The sequence below is a fragment of the Gadus macrocephalus genome, chromosome 18 (assembly GCF_031168955.1).
Source record: "Gadus macrocephalus chromosome 18, ASM3116895v1".
Classification (NCBI taxonomy): domain Eukaryota; kingdom Metazoa; phylum Chordata; class Actinopteri; order Gadiformes; family Gadidae; genus Gadus; species Gadus macrocephalus.
In genome coordinates, this window is record NC_082399.1 from 13,422,465 (window position 1) to 13,450,232 (window position 27,768).

Consider the following 27,768-nt stretch of genomic DNA (forward strand, 5'->3'; position numbering starts at 1 on the left):
AGAAAGATTCAAAAAATTGTTTGTTTCTTGTTATTTTATACATTCTCAACTTGTTTTTGTATATACATATATGCATATAAGTGTGTGACTTAATTTTTCAGGGCAATATGAAAAAAAGAAATTGCCGATTTTATATTGACAAATAAGACTTTCTTCTCGCTTTGTTAAAGCTAATTCACACTCCTTTATACATTAGTATATTTTGTGACTAGAGGAAGTGCTCCATTCTATTTGTGTTTGACAGGGTCGTCTCTTATTATAAAGACAGGGGGCGTGGCTTATATTGCACGTGTTTGCGTCACAGCCAATGGGCTCGCACGGCGGACGTGTCATCGGTCGCCAGATTATGGTGCGACCCACTGGCGTGTTTCATTAGCGTCTGGATAGCCAAGAGGACGCGACACCTTTGCCCCTATCGCTTATATAACCCAAAGTGATAACGTTAATACACAAGGTAATGTTTTCTTATTTGTATTTTTTTTTACGACTTGTTCAATTCTCAGTCTATTGCTGCTGTGAGATGAGAGCCTGGGAAGTTCCCCAGCCTGACTGCATAGTTCATTGCTAAGCTAGGCTAATGGTAGCATCCACTCTCATCGCAGTGAGACAGGGTTAACGTCACTGTGATGCATCTCGAATTTTAACTTTAAGTTGACCATCTCTAAACTGATGCCTAGGCTTGACTGTCAACGTTTAACTACTAAATGTCATTTAACCTTAATCATATGGCACACTACCTAGTAGCTAAACTGAACCATTTCTAACCTGATGACTTAACTATTCCATCTCTATCCTGACTCCTGGACTTAGCCATCTCTAACCGTATGACTTAACTAAACCATCTCTACCCTGACCTATGGACCTGTCCATATCTAACCTGATGACTAAACTGAACCATCTCTACCCTTATGACTTAACTAAACCATCTCTAACCTGACTCCTGGACTTGCCCATCTCTAACCCGATGACTAAACCAAACCATATCTAACCTGACTCCTAGACGTACCCATCTCTAACCTTATGACTAAACGTAACCATCTCTAACCTCACCCCTGGATTTGCCCATCTCCAAGACTCCAACGCAGCAAAAACGTATGCATGTTATGTTTACTAGTTTAAACCAACACTGGCCTGAATATAGATTACATCTGCAGTTATTTCATCAGGGTTTCTGACTATTTCGGCTTTCATAAACATAATGTTAAATCGGTTTAGTTCGTCAGAGTTGGTTATTCCTCAGACGTTTTAAACCTATCTTTCTCCTGCCAAGTATTTAAGATAATAGTTGACAGGTTTGTTATAACTTGGGAAGGTTTCCGTCCCATACGGTGCGGGTAATGGGCTACTAACAGTTTTTTTTTTTTTATGCTGTATCGTATCGTTAACCTGAACTTGGAAGATGCCATAGAGTCCTCCTGAAGTTGGGAAGATGAGTAAAGTGCCCTGGTCTTATGTCTGAGGTCAATGCGGATGGTCAGCCAGTGGGAGAGCGCAACGTCCGACATTTTACACGGCTAAATGCACACAGACAATGGATTTGTTTCATGGATTATTGCTGGCCAAATACTCTTGACATCTGGAGGGATAATGGGTGTTGACGTCTAGGACAGCGCTTGGCTGCCCTACTCGTTCTGTGGGGATGTGGCCATCCTTTTGTTTTGTCCTTTCATAAACCATCTCTCAAATCGAATGCATGATGAGACGAACAGGTAAAGGTGTGTGTGTGTGTGTGTGTGTTAAACAAGTTTTCATTTATTGTATGTAACGTTCAATTTGAAGTTTCAGTAGTGGGGAGGCAGACCATTAGCAATTAACTTGGGTGAGAGCGAGGCAGACTTTTGGCAGTGATAAGGTTGCACAGCTGGTCTGACAACAATCTGCAATGTCAGAGGTGGAATGTCAACACTGCAAGTACGACTGTATGTGTGTGTGTGTGTGTGTGTGTGTGTGTGTGTGTGTGTGTGTGTGCGTGTGATTGGGATCTATTATTGTAGCTGTACAATCAAATCAAGATATCTAGCAGTATCTGTAATTGCACAAAAAAATAACCGTTCTTATTACCTGACCTGCTCTTCTGGACTCAACATTGTCATATCTAAATTGAATTGTGAGGTCATTGCCATTTTACTATAATTGTCTTGGCTTGGATAACATGCAACATATTTTATAGTCTGCATGTAACACATCATATTCCAATTTTTTTTTATAATGCAACAATACTTTGCTGATACCCAGATCCCATCTCACATATCTTTGTTGTGCACTACCTGGCATTCAATATTTGAGCTAAATATTGAACCATAGTCAAGTCTCACAAATCAGAATTTCTGCTTGATCCAACAAAAAGGTAAAACTTTAAGAGTCAGCCTCTGTCTGTAGGGTACGTTTAATTATATGTGTATGTATCCAAAGGCTATAGTTTATTGACCAAAGAAAGTTTGGTGGTGTCATGAAAAATATTTGAACTTGCACCTCCCAATACTATATTACGTAAGAGGACATGGAAGGACACAATGCAACAGTATCCGGTTCATGGAAAGATAAATGGTCATAATTGTATTGTCAAATCTCCATTTATTTTAAATAGACCGGGATGACAACATAAATGCTTAAGTTATTCAATTATTACATTTGATATTTATCAACAATTAGAACCTCCACTAATCAATGCATTAAACCGATTATTCACTTATACTTACCATTGGTAACACATTTTGGGTTTAACCAGTGGCAATGTATGATTATGTGTAGTTACAGCCTAGTCCCTTGATAAAACGGTACAATTATTCATGCTAGGATCCAGCCAACACCTTGAATGTTGTTAGCGTGCAGTTTTAGGCTGCTGAAAGAAGTAGAATTGTACAGAGAAAGAGGAACTGGCATCAGACCCTGACTTGAATGACTGATCTGAATGGAAGGATCCTGTATACTCAATAATACTTGCATTATTAACCTTGTTTTGGAGGTTGTTTTTTTGTGGTTTCATAGAGTGATCAGCCCCCCCGAATACCTATCCCTATACCTAATTGTCCCAAAGCTGACCACTAATGAATTCATCATTGGCCTGGACTTGCTGTCCATATGTAATTACGTTGTTGGTAAAGGTCTCATTTTAAAAGGTATTTTGTCTCGGGCAGCAGTACTAATGCATTCGTCTGCGTCCTCATTTGTTTAATCCCACAGCAAAGTACAGCGCAATGAAATCTTCCTGGCCGTCACGTCTACTCTGCAATTAAGCTATTTGTTCAGGCCAACCAAGGCTAGCCTAACGGCTCATGTTTGTATACCACACTTCTGGAACAGTCCCAAGGTTTTTGTGGCAGTTTACCTTTGCAAACAGCCGAACAGCCTTTGCGGTTATAATCCTCATTAATGTTGTGTCTCTAGACAAGCTCTTGCCAAACACCTTGCTGCTGTTGTGATGTTAAATACAAATAATTAAAGTTCCGACATTTTATGGGCTTTGTGTCTGTGTAGACTGACCTGTAGGTTGAAAGAGATGTTTAACCTTTGTCGCTGCAAGGACTCTGTTGGTTGGCGAGCTTCAAGTCAACTTGGTTAAAAACACTCTGATCTCTATCTCCAGGTCCCTCGTGCCACCCAGCGCTGTCATGTCCGCCAAGGCCATCTCAGAGCAGACGGGGAAGGAGTTCCTCTACAAGTACATCTGCACCGCCGCTGCTGTGCAGAACCGCTTCCGCTATGCTAACGTTACCACGGAGACGGACTGGGAGCGCCTCACCCAGGAGCACCCCTGGCTGCTCACCGAGGTAAGGGTTTGACAGTGAACACAGGGACGGGTCGTTAAGGAGCAGGTAGGGGTTAGACAGTGAACACAGAGACGGGTCATTAAGGAGCAGGTAGGGGTTAGACAGTGAACACAGAGACGGGTCATTAAGGAGCAGGTAGGGGTCAGACGGTGAACACAGAGACGGGTCATTAAGGAGCAGGTAGGGGTCAGACGGTGAACACAGAGACGGGTCATTAAAGGTCCCATGACATGAAAATCTCAATTTATGAGGTTTTCTAACATAAATATGAGTTCCCCTAGCCTGCCTATGGTCCCCCAGTGGCTAAAACTTGCGTTTGGTGTAAAACGAGCACTAGCTGTTCTGCTCGCCTTTGAAAAAACGGAGGCTCAAGCGCGCTGATTTGGAAATCTGTGCTCATGACGTCATGAGGAATCTCAGCTCCTCCCCTTACTCTGCCTGGCCCGCCCAGAGACGTTGGCCCGCCAATGAGACTCGACCGTGCGAGCGCCACATGTGTGTGTGTGTGTGAATACACACACTGTAACGCAAGTGTTTCTTGTCGGTTCTTTGACGTGTCTTGTATTTCCACAACGAGACTGTCGTGGGGGTTATCTAAGCCATGGTTGAGAAGGAATTGGGGGAAAGGAACTTTGGTTTGACTCGCTGAAGTACATGAACTGCGACATGCCGCCGGTTGCCGCGAGGCACCATCGCTCGGCAGCGGGCAGCCGGCCGCAGGCAGCGCGCGGTTCAGTCGACTTCAGGTTGATGTGGAAGAACCAGAGACGTCGCAGAACCCGACAAAGTCGTTTGTGATTCATAATATCGTCTGGAGGCGCACACAATATGTTATATGATATAGATATCTATGTATTATATGATATTATTTAGATATAGAGCTCCAGGACTGTAACGCAAGTGTTGTACACTTCCTTGTTATTTGGATAACCGTTCTGCTGGTGGTGTGATGGCGCATAACACGTCTGGTATTTCTACAACGAGACTCGTATTGGGGGTTATCTCAGCCAAGGTTGAGAATGAATTGGGGGGAAGGAACTTTGGCTTTGACTCCCTCAAGAACATGAACCACGACATGGAGGAGAAAGGGATTGTTGGCGGCGAATGTCTCCCGCTTGAGCCCCGCTGAGGGACCACCGCCGGAGGCGGAGGTGCATAAGCGCTGCCCGGCAAAGATCCCTTTCTCCTCCTTGTCGTGGTTCATGTTCTTGAGGGAGTCAAAGTTCCTTCCCCCAATTCATTCTCAACCTTGGCTGAGATAACCCCCAATACGAGTCTCGTTGTAGAAATACCAGATACGAGAGTCCGACGTCACACCAACAGCAGAACGGTTATCCAAATAACAAGGAAGTGTACAACACTTGCGTTACAGTCCTGGAGCTCTATATCTAAATAATATCATATACATAGATATCTATATCATATAACATATTGTGTGCGCCTCCAGACGATATTATGAATCACAAACGACTTTGTCGGGTTCTGCGACGTCTCTGGTTCTTCCACTTTCACATCAACCTGAAGTAGACTGAACCGCGCGCTGCCTGCTGCCGGCTGCCCGCTGCCGGGCGATGGTGCCTCGCGGCAACCGGCGGCATGTCGCAGTTCATGTACTTCAGCGAGTCAAATCAAAGTTCCTTTCCCCCAATTCCTTCTCAACCATGGCTCAGATAACCCCCACGACAGTCTCGTTGTGGAAATACAAGACACGTCAAAGAACCGACAAGAAACACTTGCGTTAGTGTGTGTATTCACATTGATGTGGACGTTGAAGAACCAGGAACGTCGGAGAACCCAACGCGGTCGTTTGAGATTCATAATATCGGCTCACACAGCTTTTGGCCGTGATAATATATATTATATGATATAGATATCTGTGTAGGCTATATGATAATATTTAGATATAGAGCTCCAGGACTCCCGTGTGTTCTAGAATATTTACAGAACACGGCTAAAGGCTGTGTGCGGCTCGCCATTGCGATACATCCACTGTAAACAGAGCGCATGGTGGCTGCAAGCTGCTCAGGGCCACACCCCCACCCTCCTCCTTGACACGCCCACCGAAACAGCGCATTTGGGGGAAGCTCAATGTGCGACTGGCTCGGAGTGGCTGTAACTCTGCACCACGGCTGAATTTAGGGAACGTCTTTGAATACTGTGTTAGTTGCCCACTAATACCTATATTAAAGAATACATAAAATAGCATGTCATGGGACCTTTAAGGAGCAAATAGGGGTTAGACAGTGAATAGAGACATGGTCATTTAGGTTCAGGTAGGGGTTACAATGAAAAGAGACATGGTCATTTAGGTTCAGGTAGGGGTTACAATGAAAAGAGACATGGTCATTTAGGTTCAGGTAGGGGTTAGACAGTGAACACAGAGACGGGTCGTCGAAGGTTCCATGGCATGAAAATCTCACTTTGAGGTTTTCTAACATTAATATGAGTTCCCCTAGCCCCCCCTAGGTTCTTTGACGCCTCTTCTATTTCCACAACGAGACTGTAGTGGGGGTTATCTCAGCCATGGTTGAGAAGGAATTGGGGGAAATGAACTTTGACTTTGTCTCCCTGAAGTACATGAACCACGACATGGAGGAGAAAGGGATCCTTGCCAGCGATTGTCTCCCGCCGGGGCCCCGATGCCCACTGCCACAAGGCACCACCGACGCGAAGCACCACCGCTGCGGGACCGAGGCACGGCACTGCCCGCTCCCCTTGGCAGCGGGCAGTGCGGAGGCGGTGGTGCCTCGGCAGAGGGGCTCCGGCGGTCAGCAATTGCGGGCGACAATCCCTTTCTCGTCCATGTCATGGTTCCGTGGTTCAGATTGATGAGGACGTGGAAGAACCAGAGACGTCGGAGTACCCGACGCAGTCGTTTGAGATTCAAAATATCGTCTGGAGGCTCACACAGCTTTTGGCCGTGATAATATATATTATATGATATAGATATCTATATCTACTATATGTATAGTATGATATTATTTAGATATAGAGCTCAAGGACTCCCGCCGGAGCCCCCGGAGTGTTCTAGAATATTCACAGAACACGGCCAAAGTACGTTTTCAAATAATCGACAACTGCAAAAATGTATTTGTGCTTAGAACATCACTAACCACAGACTAAACTAAAAGAGTAAATGTGCTGACCTGTGACGACATCGGTCTCCCTACTCCTCTGAACTCAGAAACGTCCACTCGATAGCATCGACTGAACGAACACATTGCAGATCGCAGGGTTTAGGAAAGGGGAGAGAGCAGCATCTCCAAACTCTCGATATCTCTTTTGAGTTCCCCTCATCCTGCTTGACATTCAAGACTAGTATAGCCCTGAGAAGCTCTGTATCTGGACTCGGCACCGATACTGAAAGATTTATTTTCCATGATGTTCTCTAGTGTTCTGTCTGTTACTATCCTATGACGTTCTCCAGTTTTTCTTCTGTTTATACACTATGGTGTTCTCTGGTGTTCTCTCCTCTGACTCCATGCTGTCTTGTGTCCTGGTGCAGAAGTTGGTGGTGAAGCCAGACCAGTTGATCAAGCGCAGGGGGAAGCTGGGCCTGGTTGGCATCAACCTGGACCTGCCGGGGGTCCAGGACTGGGTCAAGAGCCACCTGATGAAGGAGACTATGGTGAGCTCAAATCATATCAATTTCAATGTTTCTCCAGGTCATTTCCGATTACCCTTCCAGGAAAACACAGAACTTCCTGCTCAAAGTTAGTGTGGTTTTGGATTTAATGGACATACGCAAATAAATGTCAGCTCTATTTGAACCTAAACCTAGAAGTTCATATTTGTAGCACAACACAAACAAAAAAAAATTATTTTGTGTCTGTCCCAACTCTGCTAGGTCTGGTCTTGCTGTGTTTCAGTTATGTCCCGTCAAATGAGGTTAGATTAATTTAATTATGAGGGATAAGTAATTGTTCCATAAGCAATTGTCAAAGGGTGACGCCCCTCCCACTTCTGTCAGACGCCAGCTAGTTCCTGCTCCCCAGCGAGACCCAGAGGCAAACTCTCCAGTGTCATCTATACTCTAGTCACGGCTCAGCGATTTGTTTGACGTTAAAACTGGTTTGACCATGAATAATACCAACGCCTTCTACCACACTCTCCCAAATAATGGAAATGTAAACCGGGGCCGTGCTCTGAACCCAGGAGCACCAGTCTCGGGTTCTACCTATGCCACTCGTGTAAGAGCGCTCCAGGCGGCCTTGTTGAGGTGTAGTCGACCCCAGTGCCCAGGCCTGCTGCTGGGTGAGGTATCATGCTAGCTCCTGGACCACCAGAGACTGATGGTATGTTTAGCTGAGCCGGGTCAGAGGTGGAGGCCTGCCAATGTCAGGGACATCTATTCTAGTCCCCAAGGGGGAACGAGTAACGGCAACCTGACTCTAAGGTTTCACTCACGCTAGTGTTGGTCCTCACTGCATGCTTCCTGTTTGACATTACATAAAAGTTTTCAATTAAAGCGCTATCTCCTTCCCTCTTCTTCGGACATCAGCAGGATGGACATTTTGTCTATTTATTTATTTGTTATTCATTTCCAACCTCCCGCCTTTCCAAGCCCTCATTGATGGTGTGTAACTAATCTACAGTTCCTCATGCTTAAACCCTTATCCCCTACTTTGTTTTTTTTTAGCTTTATATGTCTGCCCATAAACTGTATGTCGCCACCTTCTCTAACAATCCCTGGAAGGAGGTCTTCCTCTTAGTTTTGTGCCTCAGTGGGCTTAGGTTTCGGGGTGTCGTATAATGTGAGCCCTTTGAGATTGTAACTGTGATCAAGGGCTGTACAAATAACTTGACATACCCACACACACTGTATGTGGAGGGCTTGGCACCTCTGCTATCGTACACATTGTTGACTTAGCCTCTGCTGCCGTGGATATATAGTAAATCTTATTCTAAGCATGCAGATTAGGAAACAACACTATAGGAGCACACCCCTGCCCCCCCCTTTATCACATCTGTTCTCCATTATATGGGTTGCATGTTTATTATTGAGTCATTTGAGCAGACGTTTTACACAGACGTTTTTTTTCTGCTTTTTATTTTCAAATGTATCCGTTTACTTGGTGGACAGGTTGACATTGCTTTGGATAATGTTGGATATTATGTTTGGTAAATACATTACAAGGAATCATCGATTGTAACAAAAGTCAGAACGGAAGTGTTTCAGATAGATTTGCATAGGACATCGGCCCCTGGCTTTATATTGTTGATCGACTGGAAAAGTTTGAACGTTTCTCGTACAACCTTTCCTGCCTGTTTCAACAGAGAAAACCGCTCTTTACATCGAGAACTCACAACAGACAACAATTTAGCGAGGTACCACAGTGATGCATTGTGGGTCCTCCACTCGACTGCTGAATGCTATAGGCGTTATTAAGTGTGCCTAAGACATCAAGAGGAGGGGGATGAATATATGACTCGGCACACTTGTTATTCTCTAGTCAGCCAGTAGCCCTTATATCAGGTTGGGCAAACATTCCTGTGGTCCCTCAGCTTTTCTATAGGGTTCTTTTTGTTCTTTCCAGGTTGCCAAGGCCAAAGGTGTGCTGAAGAACTTCCTCATAGAGCCGTTTGTGGAGCACGCCCAGGTGAGGAGCACACACTCACCAAATAATAGTTTGTTTATCTTCTTATTTTATATGGTAAGAAAATATTTATAATGGTAACATTTGTAAAATTATTTATAGATATTTTAATAATGGTTATTTCAATGGGTCATCAATTAAAAAAAAACATTGGCTTATCAACTCAAAAGAATATTCATATTCTCGTATAAAACATTGTCTGTAGGTTACGTAACATTCATGCAAGTGTGGTTTAGAGGGCTATTTTTATATTTTATGTGTGTGTGTGTGTGTGTTCAGAGTGACGAGTTCTACGTTTGCGTGTACGCGGCGCGGGAGGGCGACTACATTCTCTTCCACCACGAGGGCGGCGTGGAGGTGGGCGACGTGGACGCCAAGGCCGAGCGCCTGCTGGTCCCCGTGGACGACAAGCTCAGCGAGGAGCAGGTCACGGAGAAGCTCCTGGCGCACGTCAGCGAGGAGAAGAAGGGGTACGTCCATGGGACGTCTCACCTCAAACGTTAGACACATGTCATTGAGGAGCGTTGCGGGTAAAGGGGCGTCTTGCGCAGGGATGCCTACAGGCTAGGCTGTGGTCATTGGGGGATCGAACCTTACTGAACACAAAGTGGGAGATAAACTCGGGACCTTTTCTCTGTGTACAGTTTTCCCATTGCCCTTATAGCAGGACTTCATCTTTCTAGTTGTAGCTCCTTGGGCCCCATCCCTTAGCCTAGCTCTCAACTGCAACGCATGTCTTCTCATTGTAGCCGGTCTTGGCAGTAGTAGGGGTGCTTAGCCAATGTCCTCGAATGAGTTTCCTGTTCTATGCTTCTGCTACGAGAACACACTGACACACTGGAAGTCTAGGGTTGTTTTGTACTGTGTACCTGGGGGACGTGGGAGGTAGCTAGGTGCTGGAAGCGTTCATTGGAGACACTGTGGTTGCAGGAGATGGGAGAGAAGAAGCCAAGGTTGGCATGTAGATCATATTAGGTGTGAACAGTGGAGCTGTCACGCCAAATTTGTACCGGGTGCCAAATTTGTACCGGGCACGTCATCCATACGTAATCCATTCCAAACCTGCCTGGCAACAGATGATCGCGTCGTCCGTTGCCTGGCAACGGACGATCGCGTCGAATGACGTGAAAGGTTCACGAACATTCGCAAACCTTATCTAGCGATCGGTTATCTGTATTGTGCTATTTCGTCCTTGACCTGCTTTAAACACTCGGTTTACTTGCTAAATTTGATTAAACAATTAAATACAATACAAATATAAAGTAAAAACAAGTGTTATCTAGCGATCCGTTATCTGTATTATGTTATTTCGTCTTTGGCAACATGAGCGCGAATGTTTTTTGAAACCTGCCCGGCAACGGACAACCCTTACGTAATCAGTTGTCCGTTGCCTGGCAACGGACAACTGATGACGTGCCCGGTACAATTTTGGCACCCGGTACAAATTTGGCGTGACAGAGCCTTTGGCACCTCTGAGGCGTGTTAAGGTCTCTAGGTGGTGGGGTTAAGGTAGGGTGTGTTAAGGTCTCTAGGTGGTGGGGTTAGGGTGTGTTAGGGTCTCTAGGTGGTGGGGTTAGGGTAGGGTGTGTTAAGGTCTCTAGGTGGTGGGGTTAGGGTGTGTTAAGGTCTCTAGGTGGTGGGGTTAGGGTGTGTTAAGGTCTCTAGGTGGTGGGGTTAGGGTGTGTTAAGGTCTCTAGGTGGTGGGGGTAGGGTGTGTTAAGGTCTCTAGGTGGTGGGGTTAGGGTGTGTTAAGGTCTCTAGGTGGTGGGGTTAGGGTGTGTTAAGGTCTCTAGGTGGTGGGGTTAGGGTGTGTTAAGGTCTCTAGGTGGTGGGGTTAGGGTAGGGTGTGTTAAGGTCTCTAGGTGGTGGGGGTAGGGTGTGTTAAGGTCTCTAGGTGGTGGGGTTAGGGTGTGTTAAGGTCTCTAGGTGGTGGGGTTAGGGTGTGTTAAGGTCTCTAGGTGGTGGGGTTAGGGTAGGGTGTGTTAAGGTCTCTAGGTGGTGGGGTTAGGGTGTGTTAGGGTCTCTAGGTGGTGGGGTTAGGGTGTGTTAAGGTCTCTAGGTGGTGGGGGTAGGGTGTGTTAAGGTCTCTAGGTGGTGGGGTTAGGGTGTGTTAAGGTCTCTAGGTGGTGGGGTTAGGGTGTGTTATGGTCTCTAGGTGGTGGGGTTAGGGTAGGGTGTGTTAAGGTCTCTAGGTGGTGGGGTTAGGGTAGGGTGTGTTAAGGTCTCTAGGTGGTGGGGTTAGGGTGTGTTATGGTCTCTAGGTGGTGGGGTTAGGGTGTGTTAAGGTCTCTAGGTGGTGGGGTTAGGGTGTGTTAAGGTCTCTAGGTGGTGGGGTTAGGGTGTGCTATGGTCTCTAGGTGGTGGGGTTAGGGTGTGTTATGGTCTAGGTGGTGGGGTTAGGGTGTGTTAAGGTCTCTAGGTGGTGGGGTTAGGGTGTGTTAAGGTCTCTAGGTGGTGGGGTTAGGGTGTGTTATGGTCTCTAGGTGGTGGGGTTAGGGTAGGGTGTGTTATGTTCTCTGGGTGGTGGGGTTACAGCAGGGTTAGTTAAGGTCTCTGGGTGGTGGGTTTACGGCAGGATTAGTTAAGGTCTCTGGGTGGTGGGGTTAGAACAGGGTGTGTTATGGTCTCTAGAGGGTGGCGTTAGGGTGAGGTGTGTAATTCTCTCTAGGTGGTACTTATTCTTGGACCGGAGAGGTGCCAGAACGTGGAGTAGAGTCTCTGGATTCTTTTAAACCAAACTTCTGAATAGATTTTTGTAGATGTCGTCTTGTCTTGTCTTCTAACACCAAATTCAGATAAATGTATGCATCTTCTAACCCAAACTTGTTGTTTTGCCTTCTAGAGTGCTGGCTAGTTTCATCGTGGGCCTCTTCAACCTCTATGAAGATCTGTACTTCACCTACCTGGAGATCAACCCACTAGGTAAGAGTCGGAGCCTTCCGGATCTGTCATTTCAAGATCAAAGTCTTGCGTTGAAATTCAACAGATGGGAACTGGAAGCTTAAAGGGACCAGCATTTGGTCAACGTTGAGGATAATTTTAACATGAAATACATAAAATAAATTAGTTATGAATTACCTATAACTAATGGTTTCATTTTCATAGTATCATTGCCTCCTTCAAGTTTTTCTTTTGAACAACTGTGGATGCGGTTGAAGAATTGACCAATAGATGATCACTAAGTAATTGGAAACATATTTTTTCCAACTGTTGCCAGTGGTGACTGGAGACGGGGTGTACGTCCTGGACATGGCCGCTAAAATTGACGCGACGGCCGACTACATCTGTAAGGCCAAGTGGGGAGACGTGGAGTTCCCCCCACCGTTTGGCCGAGAGGCCTACCCAGAGGTATGGAGGACGCTCAGATCGAGTCGATACTGTTGATACTGGAGACTCTGCTAACACTAGCTGTAAGCAGAGTCTAAACTATTTAAGTGTTTATTTTATACAATATCATACAAATTAATTTGGCAAAGCTATTTCCCAAAATCCTGTCAATTATTGATACATTTACATCTGCGGAAATTCAGGCTTTATTTGAGCTTTATTGATGTTTGGATGACACTGTCTTTGAACACCTATCCATTTGCTTCCCATGTGAATAAAGGTCAGCATGATATGCTAGACCTTTAATTTTGGGTGACAACTTTCACTCACTACACATTACTGAGCTGCTTAATGTCACTATTTGCCTGTATTTGCATAGGTTTTACCTTGGCATTGCGCTGTAAGGGAACTATTTGTATAAGAGGCGCCACTGTTATGTTATGCAATGTCTTATCGTGCTGGAGAAAATGCAAAACCCGAATTGACAAATCAACAGGCAATGGTGTGGCCTTGTGTGATCTGGGCCTGTAACAACCTTCCAAAGCATTTCCTGGGTTTATGTCAAGCAACGTCGAGACATGCCGTTGCCCAAGCACTTGATGCATCCTCTGTCCGATGATGCTTCCTTGGCTACTTTAGGCTGCTTATTTAGGCAAGGCAAGGCAACTTTATTTATATAGCACTTTTCATACACGAGGCAGACTCAAAGTGCTTCACATATAAACATTGCCATACAATAAAATAAAATAATAGATAAGTAAAAGAAAACATATGCAAAGAAATGAGTAAAATAGAAAGTGCAATGTATTTAAGAGAAAATTTAATTGAAAGTTAAAAAGGCTTTTTAGTAAGTAAAATTGAAAGTGCAATGTATTTAAGATCAGATCTACAGTCTCTCTGGAACCCAAGTCGGGACTACAACCCAACCTAAAGGAACTTGGTCCTTTCTCTGGAACTCCAATCCAGATTCTAGGACTCTAACCCAGACAGAACTTGGAAACGTCTCCCACGGAGCTCGGTCTCAGAATTCCACCCACACACAAACTCAGGACTCTAACCCTTATACAAATACAAACTCAGGACTCTAATTCTTATACAAACAAACTCAGGACTCTAACCCTTATACAAATACAAACTCAGGACTCTAACCCTTACACAAATAAAAACTCAGGACTCTAACCCTTATACAAACAAACTCAGGACTCTAACCCTTACACAAATACAAACTCAGGACTCTAACCATTATACAAATAGAAATTCAGGACTCTAACCCTTACACAAATACCAACTCAGGACTCTAACCCTTATACAAATACAAACTCAGGACTCTAATTCTTATACAAACAAACTCAGGACTCTAACCCTTATACAAATACAAACTCAGGACTCTAACCCTTACACAAATAAAAACTCAGGACTCTAACCCTTATACAAACAAACTCAGGACTCTAACCCTTACACAAATACAAACTCAGGACTCTAACCATTATACAAATAGAAATTCAGGACTCTAACCCTTACACAAATACCAACTCAGGACTCTAACCCTTATACAAATACAAACTCAGGACTCTAACCCTTATACACCTCTTCTCAAAAGAGTTAAACACAATTCTTCGTATATTCAGTGATTATTGGTCTCAAACCCTTATCCTTTCTCTCTGGTATCAGATCATGTATTTTTCTGGTAAAAATAGAAAATAAAGGGAAAGTTAAAAAGGCATTTTAGTAAAATAAAGGCAAAGTATTTAAGATTTAGCAGAAAGCTAAAGCAAACATAATAGTCTTCAATCTTGTTTTAAAGGTGCTCAGAGTTGGGGCAAGTCTTAAATCCTCAGGGAGTTTATTCCAGCTATTTGTTGCATAGTAACTAAATCCTGCTTTCCCATGTTTCGTGTTTACTCTGGGGATAATTAACAGATTGGTCTCAGAAGATCTTAGTGTTCTAGAAGGCTTATGTAGTGGAAGCATATCAGTTAAATATTTTGGGCCTAAACCATGTAGGGATTTATAGGTTAGCAACATGATTTTAAAATCAATTCTCTGACCTACAGGAAGCCAATGTAACGATTTAAGAATTGGTGTAATATGTTCAAATTTTTTGGTCTTTGTTAAAACTCTGCCAGCAGCATTCTGAACAAGCTGAAGCTTCCTTAGAGTTTGTTTTGGGAGACCTGTAAGGAGACCATTGCAGTAGTCAAGCTTACTAGTGATAATGGCATGTACAAGTTTTTGTAAGTCTTCGGTGGACATGAGCCCTCTAAGTCTTGCTACATTTTTAAGGTGATATTATGCAGATTTTGTAACTGATTTGATGTGACTTTCGAAATGTAAATCAGAATCCATGATAACCCCTAGATTTCTGGCTTTGATTGAGGTTTTCAGGGACAGAGAGTGAAGGTGTTGGGTTACTTTAAGCCTTTCCGTTTTAGCACCAAATACAATTATCTCTGTTTTATCCTCATTTAGCTGAAGGAAATTTCGGCACATCCAGTCTTTCACTTGCTCAATGCACTGGCACAGCAGATCTATGGGCCGATAGTCATTTGGTGATAGCGATACATAGATTTGCGTGTCATCAGCATAGCAATGATGGTCAATATTGTTATTTTGCATGATTTGCCCTAGTGGGAGCATGTAGATGTTGAATAAAGAGGGTCCTAAGATCGAACCTTGTGGGACTCCACACATCACGTTGGTTGATTCTGATACAAAGTCGCCAATGGAAACAAAGTAGTTCCTATTTTGTAGGTAGGATCTGAACCAATTTAAGACTGTGCCTGAAAGCCCCACCCAGTTTTCTAACCTGTCCAAAAGTATTGTATGGTACAGTATCGAATGCAGCACTGAGGTCTAGTAGCATTAGTATTGAGGTTTTGCCAGAGTCTGTGTTAAGACGGAAGTCGTTTACAACTTTAATGAGGGCGGTCTCAGTGCTGTGCAGGGGTCGAAATCCTGATTGGAAGGTGTCATAACAACCAGTTGATGCCAGGAAGTGATTAAGTTGCTGGAGGACAACTTTCTCAATGATTTTATGCTAGGGTTCTCAATTAGCTCACTAGCCACTAAGTATTGGAACAGCGGGTAGAATGTAGAGGACGAAATGTGGAGATTTAGGAAGTGAAGATGAGTGGAAAACATTGTAGATCATTTGACGTATCCAGTCGGTAAATCCATGGTGTTTTCCTCCAGTCGGTCTTCCTCTCCTGTCAGTGCATTAGTGTTCTTCAGTCTGAGGTGGGGCTAGAGCCAGTGCACTAACAGCAATGTTGTTGGGGTCTCTGGTGCTCTACAGGAGGCCTACATCGCTGACCTGGACGCCAAGAGCGGCGCCAGCCTGAAGCTGACCCTGCTGAACCCCCGCGGGAGGATCTGGACTATGGTGGCCGGGGGCGGAGCCTCGGTGGTCTACAGGTAGGGCCGCCCATAGATGGACTCCACTTCCTGTTTGGTTTCCCGGACGAGGCTAATTGTCTGAGAGGGGGTCGCTTGGCCCAACTAGTGATTAAACACTTTTTTCAGCGCTTAATTATTGGATGGACAGGAAATTGATTATGAAAAAAATATATAATAATGAGGTAGTGAAAATGCTAATATTTGTTTGATCTCCCTGAAATGTGTGTGTGTGATCCAGCAAGACCTCCCCTGGCCCACATTCAAATGATGAGTTTCACTGCTAATTATTTAACCCTGAACCCATGGATCATTAATTAAAGAAGGATGCTAAAGAAGCCCTTTGGCAAGAAGGGAGTACCTCTCATAGCTGCAGGAGAACACTCATTATCTATGACATGGGGCCATACTGCAGCACAAAGCATGTTGGGGGGGATTTGCTGCTCGGGCAAGCCTGTTATCACGGGCATAGAAAATATAATTAAACAAATACAAACGCCTTGTGGGTCTCATCTCTAGCAGCCAATCAGAATGCGGCGTCCCACCTTTAGTTGCCAATCACATTGCGGCGTCTCGCGTCTAGCAGCCTATCACCAAACAGGAGTGCAAGAGCGGTCTTCTCTACCGCAATACTTACGCAATACGCCGTCTTTCGTGGACAACGGAGGGAGAATGTTTATGTTGGGTTATTATTGTTGGTTAAACAGTTAAGTGTTAGTTTCTGTGTACCCGGGCGTTAGCCTGCGTGGATCCGGCCAAATCTGGCTCTTGTGTGGACCCCGCGTAACCCTGTCTGTCCCATGTGACCCCTCAGCGACACCATCTGTGACCTGGGCGGCGTGGACGAGCTGGCCAACTACGGCGAGTACTCGGGCGCGCCCAGCGAGCAGCAGACCTACGACTACGCCAAGACCATCCTGTCACTCATCACACGCGAGAAGCACCCGCAAGGTGGGCCGGGCCTCGAATGGCAATATAGACGAGTGTCCGTGTTAATGCATCCACATGGACACACAAATACAGTTTTTGTTTCTTTGAACCTGTTGAATGAGGCTGTATCTCTGCCTGATGCATGCTGGGAGGAAGGCGTCCGTGGAGAAGCCGCTAACCCTTCGACTCGTCTCCTTCACTAGGAGCATTGTGTCTGTTTCCTTGCCCATGAGCTTTAAACTCCTATTCTTTAGTTTTTTCAAGCAAGCACGCATTGGCAACAATAGCCTCCTCAGATGCTGAGCTGCCTTGGTGTTTAGAGTTACACAAACGGTTGCTTGTATTGGATCCTTGTATCCATACATAGCAACACAAAGCAACATACATTGCAGTCTATACAAATAGACTTCTGTTGGTCCTGTTCTAAGCAGCGTTATTCCAAGTTGGTTTTCACGGCGTGTCTGATTGATGCGAAAATGTATTTTGTGAATTGTAGCTTAAACCAGACTTGAATGAATGAAAACTATAAAGACGTGCTACATTCATGTGTTTCGCTCCGTTAAAAAAAATATGATTCATGTCGTTTGTGCCGATATGAGACGTGAAACCCTTTCTGGTGGTCTAGTTGCCACCAGTCCTGGTCTGACTCTTGCGTGGTTCATCTGTTGTCCTTGCAGGAAAGGTCCTCATCATTGGCGGAAGCATTGCCAACTTCACCAACGTGGCCGCCACCTTTAAAGTGAGTCCTTCCAACACTTGTTTGTACGGGACACTTCACACGTAAATGCTATATTTAACCAGGCATGCTCGGTTATATAACGGTTATGTAAGGATGTAAAGTGTTGGGGCAAAGTGGTTGTTTTCTTTGGCGTGCTCATGTGTTTGTGAAACAATATGTTTACTGGGGATATGGACTCGCCATCGCTGGTATTGGGTCATGGTTTGGAGGTTCAAATGTGTCGTTCTATGATTATATTGGATGTTTGGATGCTAAGATAAGACGTACTTTATTAATCCCAATGGACAATTAGGGAAATATATTTGAATCGCAGCGCATTATATATGCTGAGTATATCACATGCATTATTCTTTTGGTACATATATCTCTAATGGATGTCCTTTTTTAATTGTATATCCGTTTGTAAAAAACTAAATGGGTGTATTTTGGGGTAGTTTCAAAAGAGACCTATTGTTTCCATGACGTTGTGGGTGTGCTGGAGACATGAGGTAACGTGGGGTTCTGGGGCCTCAGGGGATCGTCAGGGCCATCAAGGACTACCAGGGGCCCCTGAAGGAACACGAGGTCACCATCTTTGTGCGTCGCGGAGGTCCCAACTATCAGGAGGGCCTGAGGGTGATGGGGGAAGTGGGTGAGGACAATACAAGTTTAAATTAATTTGATGTGCTGCTGTTATGGACGTATCACCACTATATTTGGGAGAAAAAATAATAAAGTACTAAATAGCTTTTATTACCATGAAATCAATACCATGTATTAATGTTTCTGATCGCGTTGCTTGTTGCATTGATACAATTTAAAGTTTCGTTATTTTGGACCTCAAAAATAGATTTGAACCAGAAGGGTTTTAAATGCTAATTGTATGTTTTAAATGTTTCAGGGAAAACGACCGGAATCCCAATCCACGTTTTCGGAACGGAGACCCACATGACAGCCATCGTTGGCATGGCGATGGGCCACCGACCAATCCCCAACCAGCCCCCGATGGACGCCCACACTGCCAACTTCCTTCTCAACGCCGGCTGCAACGCAGTGGTATGTCCAGTTAGCACCACGTCGCGCCGGAAAACCAACACGTTTACACTAGCTACCTTAAGTTTGGTTGAGATCGACTTAAAGGGGTCTCTGTACAAATGCTTAACATGTGCATATATGTAAAAGCTCCTGTGTCACAGCAGTACTAATTGTCATGTTTGGTCACTCTTGTACCATGCATGACAAAGATACATCATCATCATGCTGCTCCCTGTCTCTCGTGCTACAGACCCCGGCTAACACCAGGACCGCCTCCTTCTCGGAGCCCAAGTCGGCCGGTGAGGCCACACCCCCGAAGAAGCCCAAAGCAGGCTTCCAAGCAGGTAACTGGACCGTGCTGGCCTCCTCCTCCTCCTCCCTTCCTTTAACCTCCATCCATCCACGTTGTCATAGATACACCCCTTCTTTTATTATCTCCTCCCCCCTTCCTGTTAGTTTCCTCCCTGGTCACCTCTTTACACTTTTTTCTTTCCTCTATTTTCGTTGTTGTTTTTTTTTCCACTGATCCGTATGTTTTTCTGTTGTGTTTATTTCCCCCCCTTCGTCCTCCTTTATGTCTGTAAGACTCTCTTCTTTCTATTCTCTTGCCCTTGAAGAATTTGGGCATGGCCAACTACAAAGGTAAGGGCCAGGTGTGTCTAAGCTCCACCCAGTAGCCCCGCCCCCCTCCTCCTCCTCGCACACATGCACTTCCTGTCCCCACTCTTTGTTTCCTGTTGTGGATCAGGGGTTCCCTAGTCTCAGACTTTAGACTAGTCCTCTAAAGTCGAGTAGCAGACTACCTAGAATCTGGGTGAGAGGGGTGTTTTGATTTTGCTTCGACCAATCAAGTTGTCGGAGGCGGGGATTTGTATAGGCATAATTCACTAACACAAACTCGGCCATCACTCGTAAACACAAGCAGAACCATCCTGCCAGTTGTTTTTGGCAAAATTGTCGGACGGTTTTCATTTAACACAATGATCAATGATTGGCAGTTCTCAAGTTCTGGATTTGGATGTCGGTATTTTTTTAAGATGTTTTGGACATTGTAAAAAAAATACATGGTTATAAAATAAATATAAATGTTAATTAACCATGTCCTAAATTAAAGATTAAAAAAATGGGACGGGATGCAGTGATTACTAACGACAGAATGGCGAGGAGGCATGGGTGTGATTTATTTTATTTTATTTTTTTTTATTTTTTTTTTTTGGTTTCAAGAATTTCGAAAAAGTAACTAACCGCATGTGCAGTGCAAGCTATGTAACCATTAACTTGCGTAAAGCAGAACAACTCGTACGATGAGATTAACCATTTGCACATTAGGCACATGGTGAGAACCGCGGGGACAGTTGGGCAATATCGCAATTTAGTCTAGATTGCCAGCCGTGTTGCCACAAGAGCAGAGAAGAGGAGCCGGCGTGCACGAAAATGGCGACTGTAGTTAAGCTCCCGTTAGGCTTTGTGGAAGCAAAGGGCTTCTGCGAGCTGACTGTGTCGGTTGGTCCGGAGTACCACGGCGGCCAACGGCAACTCCGACCTCGTGGTTCAAGGTAGACTCATCAGCGAGGGCTCCCCCTCGACCCAACCCTCGTTTTAGCTGGGGTGTTCAGTATGGAAATGACTTACAAGGCCTATCCCTAGTGTAGAATGGCCGCTGTAGAAATACTCTAATTCAAATAGCCTCCTGAAGCTTTATAGAGAAGTAAACATAGAGTCCATTTTGTCCGCTGACCTCCTTGACCATATACCCTGTTCAGGTTTCTGGGGTGTCAATAAAGTCCATGGGGATCCGACAGCATAAGCATAGCAAGTGTAGCTGCGCTCTAGTTCGTGACTGATGCTTGTGTTGACAGTTCCCTCCCCCTCCAGCTGAGGGGGGGGCGGGGGGTCCTTGAGAGCATGGTGACCTCTGCATGCACCCGGCCCTCCTCTCTGCCATGGTGTGTTTGCATTCGCTAGACTGTGGGTTGTTAGACTCGTGGCAGTGTGTTTTTATTTGTTCTCATTTGTTTCTTTTTGTTTTTTGTTCATTTGCATCCCGTGGGCTGACAGAAGCTCAAGCCTGTCCGGGCCCAGGCGGAGGTAGGCCAGGGGACTCCTTCATCACCTTCTACTCAGTCACCCTTCCTTCTCTACTACCTGCCTCTCTCTCTCTCTCCTGGCTGTGTGTCGCTGTGCTAGGACGCTTCCTGGCTAGGCAGCGGGTCTAGGAGACATGTAGGGATCAGTCTAGTTCTAGTTGGCTGATGTTTCCCCAGAACCTTTGGATGATCTTGTCAGTGAAGGTTATCCCTTTTATGCTAGGTTTTGGTTTTTATTTGATATATGTGGCTTATTTTTAAAGAAAACTCATTATGCATGCCATAGTCAGTATGTGCTATATCTGCCATCAGGGAATTTGCCTTCAAACCTTGCTAAAGGGTAATTTGGTTATGGGCAGCTAGATAAGTTCTAATATTCTGTCTCTCACTACTCTGCTAGACTTGTCTCATCTTTCGTGTTTTAACTAGGACAGATAGTGGAGTTAAAATGTAGTAACGGCAATGCTAGCAGGCGAGACGCAGTGTTTGTTTGTGCTGTGAGGGTCTCTCTTTCTCTCTCTCTCTCTCTCTCTCTCTCTCTTAACCTCTTCTCCTCTGTGTGTGGCCCTGTCTGCTTTTAGAAACCTTTTTGCAGGCCCAGTTCACTCTCTAGTCCCTGGACTATTTAGACTGCAAGTTATAGATACTGTAACTTATAGGCAGTGTAACGTGGCTGCTGAACATTGGCATAATTAAAATTCCTGAACTAGATCAGAACCGTGTCAGAAAATGGACACCAGGTGGAATGAAGGCTGGATGGCAGGCTAAGGCCCACAATCACTCTACAGACGTTACATCCATAGCAACTGTGAAATAGTTCAATTTGGGCCCTTTAAAAAAATAAAAAAAATAATAAAGGAATAATATCCAGCTGATTTAAACTTAAACTAAACAGAGTTAAATAACTATAAAAAATGTCCTCAAATAGACCATCCCCATTTCTGCTGCAGTGTTGTCATGTGCCTGGTGTGTCTAGATGTTGATGTTTCAATGGAAACTAGGGGTGGGAAAAATATTAGATTCATCGATGCATCGCGATTCTTGAAAAGAAAGATTAGAAATAAAATAAACTGAAAACTCTTTTTTTACATACTTCCATATTGTGTTGTAATGCAAGCTGCATTGATCATTACATTGTTCATAGAAAGTCATATTTGTGACAAAAGATTTCTCTCTAATAAAATATTAGATAAGTTAATTCATCTGTTTAATGATCATCATAAAAGTAGGAAGTGCTTAGCAAACTCAGATGTGCATATATATATATATTTTTTTTTTTTGAAAATCACGCATGGAAATGTACATAATTTTTTTTTTTTGCATCGATAATCGCTTTAGAATCGAACCGTGAGGTGCCAAGAGATTCCCACCCCTAGTGGAAACCCAGGGGGGGAGTGCTCTCTGATCCCTTGGGTGTTCCACAAACATCTGGAGTGTGTTGCTTGATCGCCTGTGTTGAGTCTTGATCGCCTGTGTTGCTTTGGAGTCTTCTTTTTTCTTTTTTTTTCTTTTTGGTTTGCAGTGGGGTTTATTTATGCGCTGATGAATTTGTTGTGAATCTGCTCATGCTGTTGCTCATGAAAACACTGGGGCAAGGCAAACTTTTCCCGTTCCTCTCTCAAAAGCCACCTCTGACCGCATCGCTCTGTTTGGTCCTGTCGTTGCTTCCCCCTCCTCCCTCGTTCCCTCTTCACTCGTCATCCGTTCACCCAAAGTGTTCCCTCGTTCATCTCTGCTCTCCCCTTCCCCCTCCACCATCTCTCTGGGGTCTTTGTCTCTCCCCCAGCCAAGGCCACCACCCTGTTCAGCCGGCACACCAAGTCCATCGTGTGGGGGATGCAGACCCGGGCGGTGCAGGGCATGCTGGACTTTGACTACGTCTGCTCCAGGGACGAGCCCTCGGTGGCGGCCATGGTCTACCCCTTCACGTAGGTCCCCCTCACCTTCCCCCCCCCCCCCCCCCCCGGCCACCACCAATCGCCTGGGGGTGACGGTTTGGTCATTGTTATAATGGACTTCAAACTGTGGGATTCTGAACCCCAATGTGTAGCTGGTCTTTTAGAAATGTTGTTTTATTTTCATGATGTGCTAATCCACTGACTATAAAATGGGTTGTGATCTGCAGCGGCGACCACAAGCAGAAGTTCTACTGGGGCCACAAGGAGATCCTGGTGCCAGTCTACAAGAGCATGGACGACGCCATGAAGAAGCACTCTGACGTGGACGTCCTCATCAGCTTCGCCTCGCTGCGGTCCGCGTTCGACAGCACCATGGAAACCATGCAGCACCCACAGGTGACCACGCCCCCCAGTGGACAAACGCCAGAAGAGGTGTAGTCCAGGAATGCCGTTAGATGGCATTGGAAGGAGTTCTGTATTGTAGATCCCTGCTGATGTGCTTGTTGGTAAACGAAAGCCAAGCCCACTATCACAAGCATCCAAATACCGACCCTGAATCACTGAACATTTCTTAAACTGGGCATGGATTCAGCAGTGAACCGGGCAAGAACCCTTTGTTGGAATTTTCATAATTCTGAATCCAAACATCTTAATTTGTGTTGGCATCATGAATACTTAAAGCAAAAAGAAAACTGCACAACACATGAATAACAACTTGTTCTGTAGTAGCCAGGTCGTCATGCCGAGTATCCACTGACGTTGCTTTTCTCTCCAGATCCGAACCATCGCCATCATCGCTGAAGGGATCCCTGAGGCTCAGACCCGCAAGATCATCAAGACGGCGGACGAGAAGGGCGTCACCATCATCGGCCCGGCCACGGTACGTACTGCCAGCGCCGACCAGGGGGGAGGAGAGCCCTCCACGTACATTTGGGAGATGCGTTTTATTGCATATATTTGCCTCGTCATGATGGGATACTGTGTGTTAGTATTGAGGGAAAAGATATTTGATTTGTTTTTAGAGTGAGGCTGTATCATAAAGATGTTCATCAAGGGTTGGATCAATAAGATGCAGCTCTGTGACACTTACGATTAGATTTGTACCTTCTTTTCAGCGTGTTTCTTGTTCCTGTTGTGTCGTTTCCCTTGTTTGACAGAGCATTGAATTGCTGTTTGCTCAGATCCATTGTGTGATTCTGTGGTTCCTTCCGTTTTTAAACCCCATTTCAGTCTCTTGAAATGGTTTGTTGGTGCTGTTGTCTCATTCCACTTTGTCGTGTTGTTGTTGCACAAAAGTGGTCCCTCTTTGAAGCTGGCCCCGGGGTTGTGTTGTGACCACTCTGCGGCGGCGGTTCTCCCCAGGTGGGCGGCATCAAGCCGGGCTGCTTTAAGATCGGCAACACGGGGGGCATGCTGGACAACATCCTGGCCTCCAAGCTGTACCGGCCCGGCAGCGTGGCCTACGTGTCCCGCTCCGGGGGCATGTCCAACGAGCTCAACAACATCATCTCCCGCACCACCGACGGCGTCTACGAGGGCGTGGCCATCGGGGGGGACAGGTGATTGAGGGAGGGGGGGGGGGGGGGGGGGGGGAAGAGAACCTTTTATCCTCTTCAAAACTGGCAATGTATACAATCATGTTGGCATCCAATTTAATCATTTCAATTTTTCGTTTTATTTACCAAAATTTGATTTAAAAAAAATCAAAGATCCAAAATAAGATACGATCACTCTTCATATTTGAAGGCTTCTTACTTTGTGTTTCCGACTTAGACGAAGGGAGCTTTGAGGATTTTTACTAAATTGGACCGGGTGGTGTTAACCTGTCTGACTCCACCCGTGCAGGTATCCCGGCTCCACCTTCATGGACCACGTCCTCCGTTACCAAGACACGCCGGGGGTCCAGATGATTGTGGTCCTTGGAGAGGTGCAGTTGAATGTTTCCCTCTATAATATTTAACTCGGTCTTACCATGCTTTTCTAAGGAAAATGTACGGGTAAAATAGATTAAGACGACAACAAAACTTTGAACTCAGCCGTTTGCATCACAAGTTGCGTCCCGATGCATTCATTTGGACCATTCAAGCCTTGGATCAGTTGCTTCTAGACATTTTAAAGTGTAGTTACAAAACACTTGCAGAACCTGTTTCTGATTGGCTTATGTCCGTTCCCTCCCCCGCCTCCCGGCTCCAGATTGGAGGAACGGAGGAGTACAGGATCTGCCAGGGCATCGGGGAAGGACGGATCACCAAGCCCGTCGTCTGCTGGTGCATCGGGACCTGCGCCACCATGTTTTCCTCAGAGGTCCGTTCGGGGTTTCACCACAACGTCTGGATATGAATTTAAAGTATTCACTGTTGGTATTGGGCTCTTGGATAGGGATTGTTTGATAGGAATTTTAAGCCGGTGTTTGAATTGCACTCCCAACATTGACTTAGTCATCGTTGATATAGAATGTGTATACATCTGTGTGTGTGTGTGTGTGTGTGCGTGTGTTTGTGTGTGTGTGTGCGTGTGTGGGGTTAGAGACAATTATCGATCTAAGTAGCTAAGTTCTGGACCGTCTCTTTGCATGAAGTCTTTACATGGTTGTTAAGCAAATGGCTTAAAAAGACAAAAAACGTAAGCCACAAAGCAAGCTGGATTTGATGACATTTTTGTCTTGCCTCTTTGAACTGTGTTGTTGATGCCAGGTGTGTTGTGCTGCCCCCTGTAGGTTCAGTTTGGCCATGCAGGAGCCTGTGCCAACCAGGCTTCAGAAACGGCCGTGGCCAAAAACCAGGCCCTGCGGGACGCCGGAGCCTACGTCCCCAAGAGCTTCGATGAGCTGGGAGACGTCATCAAGTGAGACACGCAACACATCGTCTTCATACGGCCCAGATCAAAGCATGGGTCTGGTTGTTCTTCCTCTCTCCTGTTTCTTTGGTGACATTGTGCATCTGTCAATACAGGACTGTGTATGACGGACTGGTAGCCAATGGCACCATCGTACCCGCACAGGAAGTCCCTCCCCCAACGGTGCCTATGGACTATTCCTGGGCAAGGGTGAGACACCAGCTTGTTGAATACTAGACAGTATCCCTTTTCATGCAGTCACCCACTTTGGCCATGAAATATTCAGTGCAGTAAAATAAGCAATGCATTCAATAGCGTGTGTAATTGTAGATGATGGTATTTATTAATTCATTCAGGGCTCCCCTTCAAAAAGACTAATGATCCAATGAAACTTGCATGGAATGTAGACCTGCAGATATATTTCTTTGACCCCCAGTTTGAAAACCTCTACCCAAGGCTGACGTCACCCTTGCTCCCAAGACCTCCGGCCTAACACCCTGACCCTCCCCCTCCTCTGTGTTCGGCCCAGGAGCTAGGTCTGATCCGCAAGCCCGCCTCCTTCATGACCAGCATCTGTGACGAGCGGGGCCAGGAGCTGATCTACGCCGGCATGCCCATCACCGAGGTCTTCAAGGAGGAGATGGGACTGGGCGGCGTGCTCGGGCTCCTCTGGTTCCAGCGCAGGTAGGGAGGCGGGCGGGAAACGCTTTCACCACACCCCAGTGCCATACCACAGTGCCCACTCTGGCGTCTTGCTGTGTAGCAGGCTTCACAAAGCAGAATGTAAAGCGGCACGCGTCCCCCTGGCTGGGGATAGCTGTAGTATGTTGTTGAATAATTCTTACAGGGTGTCCGCGCATCCTTAAAAAGTCTTAAAAGTCGTACATTTATGTTTCTAAATTTAAGGCCTTGAAAAGTCTTAAATTCGTTACAAATGTCATATGCTGGTCTTAAATACTGTAACTCAAGGTCTTAAATTTGTCGGGGCATTATTTTTCTCGTGGGACTTTTCAGGAAGGACATGTAGAGAGGCTTCTTTCTTGCTAGCTGCATATATAAACGATTATCTGCGTGCTTGCTAGCTAGTCTGCGACAATGGGTAGGTGAATGAGTCTCATTGAGTGACACACATGCTATGCTTGGGTTATAATACAGCGGGATCCCCCCCACCATCATGTGTTTTAGGTCTTAGATTTCATTCAAGGTGGCATTAAAAAGGTCTTAAAAAGTCTTAAATTTGACTTGCTGAAACCTGCAGATACCCTGTCTTAGGTCTTACTACTCGAATAGCAGTTGTACTGTACATTAATGGTTCCTTGTGGATGGCGTTGTGTTCCCCAGACTTCCCCGCTACGCGTGCCAGTTCATTGAGATGTGTCTGATGGTGACGGCCGACCACGGCCCCGCCGTCTCCGGCGCCCACAACACCATCGTCTGCGCCCGGGCCGGCAAGGACCTCATCTCCTGCCTCACCTCCGGCCTCCTCACCATAGTGAGTACCCACCTGTTCACTCAGTCACCCCAACAGAGTCATTCACTCCATCCCCTCACCATAGTCTCTGCACCACTCACTTCACCATACACGGCGTCACTCATTCATTTCACCGTAGTATGCACCACTCACTCACCTCACCATGGTCTGCATCACATTCATCTCACCAGTCTGCCCCACTCACCTCACCATAGTCAGCACCACTCATTCCCTCATTCATCTCACCATTGTCATGCACTCCGTCACCTCACCATAGTCAGCACCACTCATTCACTCACCTCACCATAGTCAGTTCCCCTCACTCACCTCACCATAATCACCCCCACTCATTCACTCATTCATCTCAACAGAGTCAGCACCACTCATTCTTCCATTCATCTCAGAATAGTCAGCCCCACTCACTCCCCTCCCCATCATCAGCCCCACCCGATCCCCCCCAGCCGTCCTCCCCTCTAACACGGCGTGCCGTCTTCCAGGGCGATCGTTTCGGGGGGGCCCTGGACGCGGCGGCCAAGCAGTTCAGCAAGGCGTTTGACAGCGGCATGCTGCCCATGGAGTTCGTCAACAAGATGAAGAAGGACGGCAAGCTCATCATGGGCATCGGACACCGGGTCAAATCGGTGGGAATCATTCATTTGGCTCTTCTTTTACCATATAATGTTTGTATACAGATCACCGAGAGACAC

At 45.7% G+C, this 27,768-nt stretch overlaps 1 protein-coding gene across 4 annotated transcripts in view; it reads left to right on the plus strand.

Moving 5' to 3' along the window:
• Window positions 1-296: 296 nt before the first annotated feature.
• The window catches only part of LOC132446050 (ATP-citrate synthase-like), a 30,383-nt gene continuing 2,911 nt past the window's right edge, over window positions 297-27,768 (plus strand). Inside the window, exons 1-26 of one of the 4 annotated variants that reach the window (XM_060036122.1) lie at window positions 297-454; window positions 3,587-3,770; window positions 7,276-7,398; window positions 9,308-9,370; window positions 9,647-9,837; window positions 12,210-12,289; window positions 12,585-12,715; window positions 15,990-16,108; window positions 16,902-17,038; window positions 17,695-17,756; window positions 18,270-18,387; window positions 18,637-18,791; window positions 19,021-19,114; window positions 19,356-19,412; window positions 20,829-20,858; window positions 22,644-22,785; window positions 22,983-23,151; window positions 23,531-23,635; window positions 24,118-24,314; window positions 24,601-24,682; window positions 24,949-25,059; window positions 25,472-25,599; window positions 25,707-25,800; window positions 26,120-26,274; window positions 26,932-27,082; window positions 27,559-27,702. In XM_060036122.1, the coding sequence (XP_059892105.1) occupies window positions 3,612-3,770; window positions 7,276-7,398; window positions 9,308-9,370; window positions 9,647-9,837; window positions 12,210-12,289; window positions 12,585-12,715; window positions 15,990-16,108; window positions 16,902-17,038; window positions 17,695-17,756; window positions 18,270-18,387; window positions 18,637-18,791; window positions 19,021-19,114; window positions 19,356-19,412; window positions 20,829-20,858; window positions 22,644-22,785; window positions 22,983-23,151; window positions 23,531-23,635; window positions 24,118-24,314; window positions 24,601-24,682; window positions 24,949-25,059; window positions 25,472-25,599; window positions 25,707-25,800; window positions 26,120-26,274; window positions 26,932-27,082; window positions 27,559-27,702 (2,997 nt within the window). In that variant the 5' untranslated portion in view covers window positions 297-454; window positions 3,587-3,611. The remainder of the gene's footprint in view (window positions 455-3,586; window positions 3,771-7,275; window positions 7,399-9,307; window positions 9,371-9,646; window positions 9,838-12,209; window positions 12,290-12,584; window positions 12,716-15,989; window positions 16,109-16,901; window positions 17,039-17,694; window positions 17,757-18,269; window positions 18,388-18,636; window positions 18,792-19,020; window positions 19,115-19,355; window positions 19,413-20,828; window positions 20,859-22,643; window positions 22,786-22,982; window positions 23,152-23,530; window positions 23,636-24,117; window positions 24,315-24,600; window positions 24,683-24,948; window positions 25,060-25,471; window positions 25,600-25,706; window positions 25,801-26,119; window positions 26,275-26,931; window positions 27,083-27,558; window positions 27,703-27,768) is intronic. The other 3 variants (XM_060036123.1, XM_060036124.1, XM_060036125.1) reach the window with 3 other exon arrangements.